The following is a 15,352-nucleotide window of genomic DNA, read 5'->3' as shown; positions in this document are numbered from 1 at the left end:
CTTCATTCTGAGACGACTCCCTATTTGTTCTGTCTATATCTTGTTTGTTCACAGTTGTTTGCATGTTATTTCCCATGGGTAGTGAACTCCTTGAGAGGAAGGACCATTTGCTGCATATCTGCAGCCTTAGCCTAGTCTTGGGCACGTCTCGTGGTTGTGCAGTCGTTATTCGGTCATGTCTGACTCTTTGTGACCCCATGTGGGGTTTTCTTGGCAGAGACACTGGGGTGGCTGGCCACTTCCTTCTAAGTACTAAGTGCTTTACAAATATCCTGTTGGATCATCACAGAAATCTGAGAAGTGCTATGATCATCCCCATTTGCAAATGAGAAAACTGAGGCAGACAGTGGTTAAGTGACCTGCCCAGGGTGACACAACTACTAAGTGTCTGAGGGAGGCTTCGCTTTCATGTGTTCTGGGCTTCCATCCACTGCACCACCTGGCCATATAGAAAAAGAGATCCTAATGCTGTGGATGCCAGTCAGAAGTTCTTTGATTGGCTCCTGGGGGTCTAGTTTTGTGGTAGGTGCTGTGTGGGTCACATAAAGAAGTATTCAAAGAGCTGGTACAAGAGGAGCTTACTGTATATAGGGAGATAAACCAGCACTTCTGTTGTGTGGGATGGGCTGTTGAAACAAGAGGAATAGAGAGAAAAAAATAGCAGTATAGACCATGGTGGTTGAAATACATTTCATGGAGCAGCTGGCCTTGAAAGACTGATTGGAATTGGGAAATGAAGAGAAGTATGAAATAACAGTAATGAGTATGAGGACACCAGAAGCCTAGATCTGGAAAGGAAGCTTTGAGGCTATCAAGTACAAATCCCTCGTTTTACAGATGGGGAAAATGAGGCCCAGAGACCTCAGGCAACTTACCCAAGGTCATTCAGGTAATAAACAGAAGGAGGATTTGAACTCAGGTCTTCTTACTTCAAACCACGCACTCTTTCCACCCCATACTGATTATGATGTGTCTAGGGAACAGTGAGGATACTGACCTGACTTTCTGGTTTGAAAGAAGTCTGGTATGAGAGTGGCAGGAAGTAAGGTTGGCTACCACTTTCCTTTTCTGGGGAAACGGTAGAGGCGGGGTTAGGGTGTACAATAGCAGAATGTCATGTGCGCTCCCAGACCTAGCTGCTTTTTTTTTTCTATCCTCAATGTCTAGCACGTTGCTGTTATTATTGCTGTTCAGTCATTTTTCAGTTGTGTCTGACCCCATTGGGGATTTTCTTGATGAGGATACTGGAGTGGTTTGCCATTTCCTTCTCCAGCTCATTTTACAGATGTGTAAACTGAGGTACACAGGGTTAAGTGACTTACCTAAGGTCACACAGCTAATAAGTGTCTGAAGCCAGATATGAACTCAAGAAGATGAGTCTTCCAGACTCCAGACCTGGAGCTGTATCCATTAATCCACTTAGCTTCCCCTCCCCCCCAAAAAAAGTGTGGCACTTAGTAGGTACTTAATGGCAGTCTCTTCTACCCAATGGCTTTTCCTTGTTACAAGAGAGGGTTCAGTGGGGAATGGGGATGTATACTGAGAAATGACTGATTTTTTTTTAAAGCTCCATAAAGAAGTGTTTTAAAGGTTGGTGAGGTACAGTAGAGCCAGATGTCAAAAGGTCTGAAATCATTCTATACTTAAAGCAAAACAGAAAGCTGTGGTGTATGGGGAGGGAGGGGAGGATTGGATCTGGATTCAAATCCTGACTCTATTATTTACTTCCTATGTGACACTGGGTGCCTCATTTACCCTCTCTCTGGCTCCGTTTCCCCTCTGTATGGATTAAATCCGTTGGGTTAGGAACTATCTCTAAGGGGCTTTTACTTCTAAATCCTAAGCTTGTGGGCTTGCCTGGTGATTTGGGGAACAGTCTAGGCAGCTGGTCTGAATAAAAGCTGAGAGTGTATTTTTCCCACACTGGTCTTGTCTGTCACAAAATAATCCCTTTGTCTTGGAGAAAACAGTAAGAAAAGCACCTTATTGACCTTGGAGAATTTTAAGTCATCTGGCCTAGATGGACCACATACTGATAAAAAAAAAATCCACCCCAAGTGATCACTAAACCATTGGCAGTGATATTTAAAAGATTGAGCAACCAGAGAGATACAAAGGCTTGGAGAAGGGCAAATTCTTTTCCCAGTTTTCAGAAATGGAAAGGGAATAGAGACTATACAGTAGAGGCCAGTGAACTTGACTCTGATACTTGGCAAAATGCTGAAGTGACTTAGTAAAATAATAGTTGGTGAACATGTCAGAAAGGCAGTGGTGATCCTACAGAGCCAGCCTAGCTTCTAGGGCGGGCTACTGTAGACTAACTAAACTTATTTCCATTTATGGTAAGGGAGATACAGTTTGCCTAGCTTGCAGCAAAGCTGTTCAGAGAATACGTTTACAACGTTCTTATGTAAAAGATGGAGAGATTGGGCAGGGCAATAGTACAATCAAATGGATTTGGAACTGGTTTAATGTTAAAATTCCATATCTGGTTGGCAAGAGGTCTCCAGGGGAGTGGCCCCAGTGCTTGGCTCTGTGTGGTTTAATTATTATTATTTTTTTAATCAATGGAATGGATAAAACATAACTGCCATGCTCATTAAATGGTACAAAGCTAGGAGGGATAGCTAACACATTAGCTGATAGAGTCAGACTCTAAAAAAGTTTCGACAGGCTACAGCACTGGGCTGAATCCAATAAGATTAAATTTAATAAGGATGAATGTACAGATTTACACTTGGCTTCAGAAAATGGACTTCACAAACACAAAGTGGGGCATCACGGGTAGGTAGCAGTTTGCCTTTCAGAAAGGTCTGGGGTTTTAGTGGGCTTAAATATGTCAACAGTGAGATATGGCAGCCAACAAGACCGATGTGATTTGGGGCTGTATTATAAGAGAAGCGTGTCTTCTAGGAATAAAGAGGTGACATGCCCATGGGCCCTGCTCAGATGATGGGGATGACAGTAACCGTATCTATCTGGGGCTTTTTGGTTGGTGCATATGATCTTATTTGATCAGATCAGGTCTAGCTCAGTTGTGGAAGATCCCTGATAAGGAACAGAGTTTCCTGAGAAGGGATGATGGGATGGAAAAAGACTTTAAGTTCACATATGAGGATTAGATGAAGGAACTAGAGGATGTTCAGCCTGGAAAAGAAAAGACCAACTGGGGACATGATATCTGTCTACAAGTATTTGAATGGCTGTCATGTGGAAAAAAGGATTAGATGTGTTCTTTTTGGGCCTGAGGGTAGAGCCAAAAGCATGGGCAGAACTTAAAAGGAGACAAGATGTCAGGGAAAACTCAGTAGCCATTAGGGCTGTTCCAAAGGGGAATGACTTGACCCCGGAAGAAATTGCGGATCTCTCTGGTTGTTGAAGGTCTTTGATCAGAGGCTAGATTAATTACTTCGGGCTGTGCTTTAGTTGGGATTCTCTTTCAGGTACAGATTATACTCAGTGACGACTGTTGCCCCTTCCAATTCTGGAATTCTCTGTTTCTCTGAGGATTCTCCTTTAAACGGGGTTTAATGCTGTCTGATATGTTTTTAACATGGTGTGCTGGCAATAAGAGGTGCTGAAGTGAAAGAATGCCATTTGAGCCTTCCAATTTGAAGTGGCTTCATTTAAAAAACATACAAGTGTTTCTTTATGTTAACCACATGCTCCGTCCACCAGCCCCCTCAGCAAACTGGACTTTTTACCTTCAGTTGACAAATTTTAGGCAGAGAGTAAAAATGTAAAAAAGTGAGCTAAAAGCAGGGGATTATTTTAATTTTTCTTCAAAATGACCCCAAGCTGGCTCCATTTGCAGCATTTTTCATTGCTAACTGGTCACATCGTGATGATCGTATTGAAACACTACAAAGCCTTCAGCAACTAAATAGAAATGTACTTATCTTCAGTGGTCTCTTGTTACTAAATAAGGCAAGAAAGCTTTCCTAGGAAGGTTTTAAACAAAACAAAACAAAAAAAAAGGTTTGTAGCCTTAACCTCAATTAACCAGAAAGCTCAATCTCTTCCCCTCAAACATTCTCATTCCCTGTTTTATCTGATTGAAATTGTAGTGGACTTATCCTTAAAAGAGACTGAGGTGAGCTAGATTCCTCCTTGGGGGAAAAAAAAAGGTGCTTGCTAGGCAGGCAGGGTGCCTCCCTGAAATGCAGTGATCACAGAGATGATTTTATTGTCTCCCATAATTGTTTTGCTTATGTCAAGACAGTACTCTCCTTCTCTGATGCCTAACTACAGCTGTTGGAAGCCCAGCACTTCAGTTGTGGCCTTAGGATGTTCTGCAGACATCCCTCAGTCAATTAGGTGGCACATACCAGCATTCTCTAGTGGTTACTTCATTGCTCATTTGGCCACGAAGGGCCTTCTCCCTCCTTCCTACCCCCACCAAAAAAAAAAAAAGCTCCAATAGTTCCTGGCTGTGAAAACAGAGCACAAAAAATATCTGTTGGGTATTCCTCCAAAGAGACAATCCTCTGGCTATTTTTTGTCTTCACATCTCTTATTGTATCATCTTTTTAAATGTGGTTTTCTGTCCCTGTCATGTAATCTAGCCACCCGCCCACTTTTTTCATTTTATTTTATTTTTCAGTTAGCAAGCACTTATTTTCTCTTCCCCCCAATTAAAAAAAAATGCAAAATGTATACTAAAACAAACCAAATTCTCACATTGGCCATGTCTCTGTCTTGAATCCATCACCTCTCAGTCAGGAGCCCCACACATTTTACAGACAAAGAAAAATTAATTAACTAGGCTAAAGTCGCACATGTCTAAAACTCCTAAAACAGGCCTAGACCTTCTGTTCCACAGAGGCCCTGCTAACAGAACAAGGGTGAGGAGGGTGCCTGCCAAGTCAGCCCTGCATGCAGAGGTACCTTGTAGAATAAACCAACAGACATTGTGGACCTGTGAGACTAGGAAGATGGTGGTGCCCTTAACAGTAAAAGGGAGCTTAGGAAGAGGGGAGTGTTTGGGATAGAGGGGAAATAATGAGTATTTAAAAGAAATGACATTGCCCATTTCAGAGGTAGTCTTGGTGATGGGATTTGAGGAAGTCTCCATGATAGGATTCAGCCTCACTTGTTTTGAAGTCTAAAAGAGAGCTAACAATGTTTTTTTAATTTTTTGTGTAAAAAAATTATAACCAATTTGCCTAAGAAATGCAGACTCAGGAAAGGCAGTATCAACATGTTTCTGCTGTGCTGTCTTTCCTATAGCAATAGTAACAGCTGCCATTAGTGGCATTTCTAAACGGTGTCCCAAAGGTCTTAGTGCATTAATAAAATGCTCTAAGACTTTTGGGATACCCTCTAGTGTTTCAAAGTTTCCAAAGTGCTTTACGAATCTTGGGTGAGCCTCACAAACAGCCCTGTGGAGTCAATACAACACCTGTTACTATCATTTACACTTGAGGAAACAGACTCAGAAATACGAAGAAAGATGCAAGTGCCTCTGGTCACACAACTAGGAAATGGCGTCAGAGGTAAGATTCACACTCAGGTCTTTCTGACTCCCAGTCCAGCACTTTTCTGAATTATTCTTTTCTGGCATGTGTGGTGGTTCCATCCACTCTCCGTTCTTGGTTTATCCTTGCCTGGGAAAGGGAGAAAACTCTTTTTAATTTTACAGGTGAAACAAAATTCATGATTATGTTTTTCTTGAACAAAGCAACTATCTCACCTCACATTCATACGTCAAATCCAATTAGTGCCTAGAGACCAAAACACATTCTTTAGTAGAGAGGAGAAAGAGTTGGGACAAAGCTCCACATTCTTCTGAATGGTTACACACAAATGCTCTTGAGAGCAGTGCACAGGGCTGCAAAGGCCTTTGGAACATGGTCATCTCTGCCCAAGCCCTTCCTTCCAGCATTAGGAAAAATCACTTTTGAGTTTAAATTTTTTTTAAACTTTTTAAAAAAAGATTTTCTGATTGTTGACAGTGTCCTAAGCAAATTAATATAAAAGGGAGTTGGCATATATGTGTATGTGTGTATATTCTATATGTACTATATACATATGTGTATGTGTATGTATGTGTCTGTATATATATGTATATATATATGAAATGAATTATATTATATAATATATATATATGTATATATAAAACATGGAATACAAAATATCTTTACTGTAATTAGAGGCAGTATGGTATACTAGATAGTCCAGCATCAGATCCAGAAAGACCAGGGTTCAAGTCCTATCTCTGACACATTTTAGCTGTATGATTATGAGTACCTACTGCAACAGGTACCTCTCTAAAACAAAAATTCTTAACCTGGGGTCTGCCGACTTTTTTTTTTAATAGTTTGATAATTGTTTTTCAATTTAATTGGTTTCCTCTGTAATCTCTCTTATGCATTTAAAAAACCTCATTTTGAAGTGGGTCCCATAGGCTTCACGAGACTGCCAAAGGGATCCATACACAAGGCAAAGAACACCTGTTCTGAGGCTGTTAGTTACAGGTGAGTTGCTGATGCATCACTGAAGGGAATTTCCCCCTGGGAATGCCACTCCTCCCCATCCCATGATGATTTTTGTTCCATAGGAGAGTTGCCAGTGGGTGACTTACCAGTGAACTTAATAGTACAAACTCTAGGGAGAAAACAAGAGGCAGAGACCTCGTAATTGGTCCCTAGAAGAGAGAACACCTGATTGATATGATGCAGAGGAATGTGACAGTTTTGGACGGTAGGAGTAATGCTGGTGACATGGGTGACCAGATCTCTTAACCTCTGAAGCGTGTGAACCTCTGTGAACTTCTTACAACTTGTCTGATGGTCTTTAATGAAATGGACACCCATCCCCTACCATGTCTTGATCATTCTGGACGTAGGGCTATAAGATGGTAAAAGTCAGAAATTGTGACTTCCCCAAGTTCCATTTAAATATAAACTACCTAGTGCTTTGTGGGTAAGCCACAGTCAGACTGGTTCAGTCGTACTTTGTGGGGAGAAGTGTCAAGAATTCATACTTCTGTTTAATTACCTAATCAGTAACAAGATCATAGATCTAGAAGGAGCCTCAGAATTCAACTAATCCATTCTCCCTTTTTTGCATATGAGGAAGCTTGAGACCCAGGGAGATGAAGGTAGGATTTGTACCAGGTCTTCTGACTTTGGATCAGGTCTTACTGCTCCCCAGACAAATTCTTGAAGCTCCAAACAATAAGAAAATAATAACAGTAACTTACGTTTATAAAACACTTGGAAGTTTGCAAAACGATTTCTCCACAACAGCCCTGTGAGGTAGGCAGGGCAGATGTTTATTATTCCTGTTTAACAGATAAGGAAACTGAGGAGTTGAGAGGTTGGAATTTGAAGTGCGATCTCAGATATTAACTTGGTATTGTAGACTAGTATCTAATACATAGACTAGATTTGCTAGTTCATTTTTCTAGAGATTTTTAAGGTAGTAGGACAGATTATAGAAAGGTTTTCAAATTTCATATCCTCAGTGTTAAACTAGGGTTCAGTATATAGTTTAAGTCACACGTTTGGTAGCATATCCCATGATATGCTAACATATCACCTTATAATTGCATCCTCTATTTTTTTTCCTTAGAGTAAGTTTTATTGATATCTTTTGTTTCTTACATCACAATTGCTTTTGGAAATACTCCCTTTTCTCCTCCTACCCTGCTTCTCCCAATGCATCCTGTTTCAGGAATGCAGACATAACACCGTCCTCGAAAAGGATCCCGAAGCCTATCTGGGTAGAAAACAAGGCTGTGTACTTTTCAACAGATGGTATATGAGGCAAGTCATCCAGCAGGTTTCCATGTATGACATCATTGCCAGTCAGCTAGAAAATCATGGGAATAATATATAGTCTTCAGAAAAGTACATAAATTAAAAATGGATAATTACCCAAACAGCTCCATTTCTGCCTTATGAAGTGGGCACCATTGCTGATAACCACAGATAGTGTCTCCATTAGTTGCTAGTTTTCCAGCCCCACTCAGCCACCTGAGGCTGCCATGCTGTTTTTAATAATTGCATTTGAGCAGCCAAGTGGAAGGATGAGAAACTCTTAGACCTGCCTGTGTTTTTTTCAAAACGTGTGCCCTCTAGCCCTTTCTGCAGTTCTTCTGCCTGCTTCAGACACACCCTCAGACCCAGCAGGATCAGGGCAATTATGCTTCCCGGGATTGTCTGCCTTAAGATGATTGGAATTAAAACAGCCTTAGCTCATCAGATTAAATAAAGCTGCCAGATTGAAAGATAGGTTATCACTGGTGTGTAATTCCTGGGGTTTCAACCATGAAATCAAAATTATGTTTATGATTAGGACCTGGAGCACTGAGTTGTATGGTGTTAGAGGGTATGTGTGTTCAAGCGAGGACTTGAACCCAGCACTTCCTGGCTCTAAGGTCAATTTTCTCTCCACTATTTAATGCTCTTCCTCTCCCTTTCTCACCCTTTCTCTCTCTCTCTCTCCCTTTCTCTCCCTCTCCTTCTGCCTCTCCCTTTCCTTCTCTCTCCCTCTCTTTCTTTTCCCTTCTCTTTCCTATTCCTCCCTCAATGTTATTTTGAATCATGATTCAGGGCCTGCTAGAGAAAAGGCAACTGCTACCCTTTAATGAAAACTGATGAAAGATGAAAATTTGCCTAAACTCCAGAGACTGATGTATAATAATGAAAATGGTGTCAATTCAAAGCATTGTTGCTATGTCTGTAATTACTCCTAATTTTACAAAGTCATAGACTTCTGGGTAGCGTGTTGGTGGGAAGCAAAGAATGGACCCTTGGGGCTGGAGGTGCTAAGGGTGTCAAAAGGCTGCCAGTTCTTAGAGCTTCCATCACCTGGTGGGAAGGAAGGAAGTAGAACCAGTCTCTCTGAGCTTCTGTTTTTTCCTGTCCTTGTGTTCACATGACTGCTGTCTCCCCCTAAACTTACTCGTAGGAAATTGGCTCTCAGATCAGCCACTGCTTTATTCCCTACCCATGTGGAATTGTATGCATGTCAGAATTCCTTTACCATAATGAATGAATGAATGAATGAAGCATTTACTAACTGCTTATTACATGAAAAAAACTGGTGAAACAAATAGAAAAGGAAGACAATCTCTGTTCACATTCTACTGAGGGGGAATCTTGGTGAATGGAAGGAGGATAAGCCCAATGGCTAAGGAACTCAAGATCATGGCCTGCAAAAGTCAGCTGAAGGAACTGGGGATGTTTAGCTTGGAGAGAAGGAAACAGGAGGGGCATGATTGAAGGAAGGGCTGTCAAGTTTACTTGACTTCTTCTACTTCGTCCCAGAAGACACAACCAGTGGTGAAAGGCAAACTGAGGTGTTAGGTCAAGAAAAAAAAGCTCCTAACAATTTGAAATGTCCCAAAGTAAAAAGAGTTGCCTCGAGAGGTAGCGAAGTCCCCATTACTGAAGTCTTCATCAAAGGCAGAGTGGTCACCTGTCAGCTTTGTTGTTAAGGGGATTTTTGTGTGGGTATGGGTTGGACTAAATGATCTTCAAAGTCACTTCCAACACAAAGATTCTATGATTCTTTGATACAATTAAGAAAGGACCTAGTGAGGAAATTAAGGGGATTAGGACGGCAAGTGGTTGTGGGAATTGAGTGAACCACATTGACTCCATCTTGTGATTCAATTCTGAATCTAGATGAGTTCTATTCAATTATGGACCTAATTCAGTTTCAGTCTTGTGAAAAAACTTTATTCAATTATGGGAATTGTGAGAAAACCTTATTGCATTGTTTGAACCTAGGCCTGGGTCGCTGGAAAGCTCGACCACCTCTACCTGCTGCTCAGAGACCCTTAAACAAGGACCCAGGTCATGTTGACCAGAAACCAAATCAAATCCACAGATTGATGCAAGGACTTTTCTCATAGTTGTACATCTCAAGCAACCTATATATAATATCTGAAGACTAGCCCCTTACTTTAATTAATTAATTAATTAACTGAGTAATCAGTTCTTGTTTCCATGTTTTTTTTTAATTGTTTACAGACACTTAGGGGGAATGGGATCCCTGTTTTTCTGAATTTAGGGGAAATTGCACCTGTTCGCTCTCCCTTTTCTAACTTGGAAAGTCCCTAATCTCTCATTCAATTAGAAATCTGATTGTCTTGTTTCCTTTTAATTAATTGGCTGTATTTGATTAGTTGTTTTTAATGTATAAAAACCTATCTCCCCTTGTATTGGGGATCCAGCCCTAAGCTGAGGAAGGGGCCTCATCCCAATTTGTTATTCCACTGGCATGCATTGCTTAGTAAACCGGTATGTTCAGAAGCTCAAATCTTTGTTTCCTTAGTCTTTTCATTTCATCTTTCACCCACCGCATTAGGAGGGACTTCAGAGTTCTTGTTCCATACTGTATTTTATATTTTAACAGGTTTTTTTTTAAGTTACTGATATTTTCTTTTTTTTTTTCACCTTCATTTAGAAACACATTGCATGTCTCTTTCCTTCCCTATCATCCTACCCTTCCCAGCAAATTATCTTATGTAACAAAGAATAAAAAAAGTGGAAGGAACAGGGAGAACGTTCGAAGTCATGTACGCCTAGTCTCCCATCTCTGCAAAGGAAGGGGAGGAGGATTCCCTCATCTCCTCTTCAAGGCCAGGCTTGGACATTATAATCACTGTGTTCTGCATCTGCTTTTTTTTTTCTTTTTAGTTCTTTCCATATATACTGTAGTCATTATGTAGATTGTTGTCCTGATCCTACTCACTTCATTCTCCATCAATCCATGTGTCTTTCTATGCTTCTGTAATTGCCATTTCTTTTGGCGTGGTAATATTCCTTTACATTCATGTACAGAATTTGTTTAGCCACCCCCCAGTTGATGGTCATCTACTTTGTTTCCAGTTATGGGCTACTAAAAAAAAGTATAGTAACTGATTTTTAATCTTTTGCCTCAGATGTCGTAAGTGTAGGACTCCATTAGATTTGCCATTGTTCAGTCATTTCATTCGTGTCTGGCTCTTTGTGTCCCCGTTTGGGGTTTTCTTGTCAAAGATCCTGGAGTGGTTTGCCATTTCCTTCTCCAGATCATTTTACAGATGAGGAAACTGAGGCAAACAGGGTGAAATGACTTACCCAGGGTCACCCAGATACTAAGTGTCTGAGGCCAGATTTGAACTCAGGAAGATGAGTCTTCCTGACTCCAGACCAGGAGCTGTCTCTATGGCTCCACCTACCCACGTAGATTAGCCTTCTTTTTAACTACTGCCCCTCCTACTTGCCTTGGGTTTATCTCTTTGCTTCCTTCAAGAGCTTATCTTGCTTTTTGGTTTGAACACTCCAAATGAGAAATTCTCATCCATTTGTCTAAATTGTTATAATGGGTTTTTCTCCTCACTCAGTAGATGGATTAGCTGTTTAACAGGGATAATATATTCTGTTTTCTGCATGCACTAGATCCAAAAACACATTGTCCAGATGCCTCTGGTGTTTTCAGGGTATCCTGTGATCCTAATAGTAGACTAGAGGTCTTTGGGAGGATGGGGACAGTTATCCCGGGAAGGTAGACTCCAAATCCTGATCTCCAGATCTTTATTCCAAATTGAAAACCAGAAGCAGCTAGGTGGCACAGTGGATAGAGCACCAGCCCTGAAGTCAGGAGGATCCGAGTTCAAATCTGGCCTCAGACACTTGACGCTAGCTGTGTGACTCTGGGCAAGTCACTTAATCCCATGGCCTAGCCAAAAAAAAAAAATTGAAAGCCAGATTCCCAATCAAATTTCTAATAGAATTAAGCATGGGGACAACTGTGCAGTGGTGATGGAGCAGATTGAACCTGGTATGTTATTTAGAAAGGAAGGTTTCAGGGAAAGAACTGACCACATACAGCCTGCTTGCTCTGACTGCTGCCTCCCTGTCCCCATGGCCCAAGCTGCTGGCTGGTCTTTAGAAGGAGGAGAAATATACCGTAGCACCACATGCTTTCCTTTGTAATTTTCAATCAAGAAAAAGTCTGTCTAGATGAGAGTGAGGGTTGTTTTTCCTGTTTTGTTTTTATATTTGAATTTGCAAACTTTAGGAGATTTAAAAAACTTGGCTCCAAATCCCCTCTCTTCTTCCACTTACTACCAGTATAACCTTGAGTTAGTCTTGTTTTTCTTCTCAGGACCTCAGTTTCCTCATCTGTAAAATGGAGGCATTAAATTGGTCACCTTTGAGTTCCTCTCCATTTACCATATAATTCGATGAAACAACAAACCCTCCAGGGACAGAGTTCACATTCCCTGCTCTTTCTTAGCAAGAACCAGACTTACCTTGAGGAAAGAGCCAAAAAACATAGTGGATTTATGTGCCCAGGCTGTGTATCTGGTGATCAGCCTTGGCTCATTTATACTTGTTTTGTGATTTAGTACGAACTCTTTCTGGCTGGGTAAAAATTTCAGTAAGCTGAGTGAATGGATTGCCTACAGCATTTGGAATTCTAGTGGGCTAGGTTGTTTGTTGGTGAGTCAATAAATCCACTGTAGGCAGCACCCCAAAGAGGAAAAGCCATCCTAATACCTTCCTTTCTCTATGCTTGTTTATTTTCCTCCCTGGACTGATTCAGAGAAGAAGACATTCCATAAAATGCCTTGAATAAGTGCCACTCAAGAGTTGATTAATTCCCAATGAAATTAGGCGCTATCTGTGAGTGATCAGAACTTTTCTTAATATAGCTCAATCTATTTATGTCCATTCTTTCCTACTTTCCCTTTCAGGTGGGGACCAGGGTTTGCTGAACACCTTCTTTAACAGTTGGGCAACGACAGATATCAGAAAGCACCTGCCATTTATTTATAACCTAAGCAGCCTTTCTATATACTCCTACCTCCCAGCATTTAAAGCGTAAGTAGAAATGAAGTTCCAGCTTTTGTTCAACGTGGGGGGGGATGGTGGGGCCTCCAGGAGAGGGTCAGGATTAGGTTTGTACAAGCTTAGTGAATGTAAGGGGGTGAGGGTGGATCTCCTCAGAGAGGTTTCAGAGACCAGAGCAAATTTGGTCTCGTGTTAAGCTGCACCTTTGGTGCCACTACTTGGTCCCCTCCTTTGGGAATATCCTAGGTGAGCTTTCTCACAAAGATTCTTCACTGAGAAAGTGAGAAAAAGCAAGAATGAAGTGGAGCTCAGTATTATCAGATCTCCAGAAATGTCAGATAATAGTAATCCTTGCAACTATTTATAACTAGTTACAAAAACCAGATAAGTAGATCAGTGGAACAGACTAGTTAAATAAGCAAATATAATAGTCCATTGATCTTTAAGCCCCAAAATACAAACTAATGAGGGAAGGACCCACTTTCCTATAAGAGCTTCTAGGAAAACTAGAAGGCACTTATACCATATGTCAAAGGAGGTTCCTTCAGATAAAGAGGTGACCAAACCTTCAGTATTCTTAGCTTTGGTTCCAGAGTTGATTCCTCTCCTAACCTCAGTTTCTACATCTGTAAAATGGGGATTATAATAGCACCTACCTCACAGAGTTAGTGTGAAGCTCAAATGAGATAACATATGTAATGCACTCTGTAAGCCTTAAAGCACTATGTAAATTCTAAATGATGATGACTTTTATTATTATTATTATATCCCTAGGAGCATAGACCCCATCACTGGTACCTCAGACTTTGTTCCACTTGTTTTGGACCAATGGGGTGAACTGTGATGTTTTTGTCTTGAATGTAGGCCCGCCATAATCTTTGTCCACACTCATATAACACCCTAAAATATATATGCTTCTAACAGACTTGCTCCTCAAATACCATAAACAGTGGCATATGATAGCTTTCTTCTTTTTGGCTTTTAATCAAATCTGGTATCTCGGGTCGATGCTTTCACTGAGAAGGGCTTGTTTTGGCAGCACATCTGCTTCTGTTGAGCAGAGGCATGACTTTCTCTCCCCTACCTTCTCCTAGGCTACAGACATAAGTGTTACATCACAGTGGTCAGCACGCTGACTTTCTTAAAGCACAAAATGTGTGAAATGTTTCATCCCTCACCCTTATTTGTTATGGCTTTTGCCCTCTGCCTTATCTTAAACAGCCTTACATCTCTAGTTATAAGGTTTCATCTTGAAGGCTTTGTCAGCATGCCTCAGATAAAGATTATGGACTTTGGATCACTCCTTCCCTGTGGTCTTATGGGTAAAAAGATATCTGGGCCTCAAAGCTAACTTTGTTCCAGTCTTCATTAGCATTTTAACTCTATACAAGCAGCTTCTTCTCTGGGGCTCATTTTCCTCACCCAGAGAATGAGAGAGTGGACTACATGACTTTTGAGTTTTTTCTATTTTTATTTTTTACTTTTTTGGTGAGGCAGTTGGGGTTAAGTGACTTGCCCAGGGTCGCACAGCTATTGAGGTTCTTTCTAGCTCAAAATCATGATTGTCCTTTCTGCACATAGGTAATTTGGTCAGCTAAACAGGAACAGCCAATGTATATATGTAAGGGGCATGATTTGCTAGGAGAAATGTGTATCCCAAATCCCTCCAGCCCCTGGCTTTTAAAGTTCAGACCATCTTTGCCTGGACTTAGTCCTTTTAATCATGGGCTGACTTTATTTCTACATTGTCCTGTCCTTATAGTACTTCCGTGAATCCAGGCAACTGGGTCCCTTATCCCTTTTATCTGTGTTTATCTCTGAAGTTCTTTTCATACTGCCATACAGTCAGTCACTTGATCTTATACATATCAGCGGATCATACATCTGGAGCCGGAAGGATTCTCAGAGACCACTTAGTCTCACTGCTCAGAAGAGCCCGCACACTGTTCAAATCCCATCTCGGATGCTTACTACCTGTGAGATATCATGGGCAGATCAGTTCCATTTACTGGAAGACAAGGAGATTGGAGTGGATGAGTTCTGAGGTTCCCTTCCAGCTTCAGATCTATGACCAGGAATATAGTCCCAGAGAAAGTAAGTGAAGTGATTTGCCCAACGTCACACAAATAGTAAGTGGCAAAGCTAGCATTTGAACTCAGGTCTTCTGACTCTTCAGCCTGTGCTCATTCCATTGTGCCACATCACTTCTGATCACTCACATAGAATAGCAAGAAATGTTCTTTCAATGAATAGGTATAATTCACTGGTAGATAGGAATATATCAGTAGACTTTTTCTGACCTCCGTGAAAACAAGGAAAATGCCATAGATACACTGTAAAAATCCCCAGGGCTTCTTGACTCTTGTAACAGGCTTTTCTGTGGTTCAGGGGGAAAAAAAAAACTGGCAGTCTGCTGAGTTACTCCCTTCATTCCATCAAAGTATCATTTATTTGTAACCCAGAGAATCCCCTTACCTTCATGTCCTCCCTGTCTAATTCTCCCAAAGGAAGTGAAACAAAGTTATTCTGACTCTTCCACATTCCACATGGTAAAGTCA

The 15,352-nt window shown here is 41.0% G+C and overlaps 1 protein-coding gene across 1 annotated transcript in view; it reads left to right on the top strand.

Annotated features, from left to right (window-relative positions):
- Window positions 1–15,352, top strand: part of GYG1 (glycogenin 1) — a 41,220-nt gene that overhangs the window by 15,904 nt on the left and 9,964 nt on the right. The window contains exon 5 of the mRNA XM_020980927.2: window positions 12,698–12,824. Coding sequence (XP_020836586.1) covers window positions 12,698–12,824 — 127 coding nt within the window. The remainder of the gene's footprint in view (window positions 1–12,697; window positions 12,825–15,352) is intronic.

Source organism: Phascolarctos cinereus, unplaced genomic scaffold (assembly GCF_003287225.1).
Source record: "Phascolarctos cinereus isolate Bilbo 61053 unplaced genomic scaffold, phaCin_HiC Scaffold_7;HRSCAF=346, whole genome shotgun sequence".
Taxonomy (NCBI): domain Eukaryota; kingdom Metazoa; phylum Chordata; class Mammalia; order Diprotodontia; family Phascolarctidae; genus Phascolarctos; species Phascolarctos cinereus.
The sequence above is the reverse complement of the archived record's forward strand: the minus strand, read 5'-3'. Positions and strand labels throughout refer to the sequence as shown.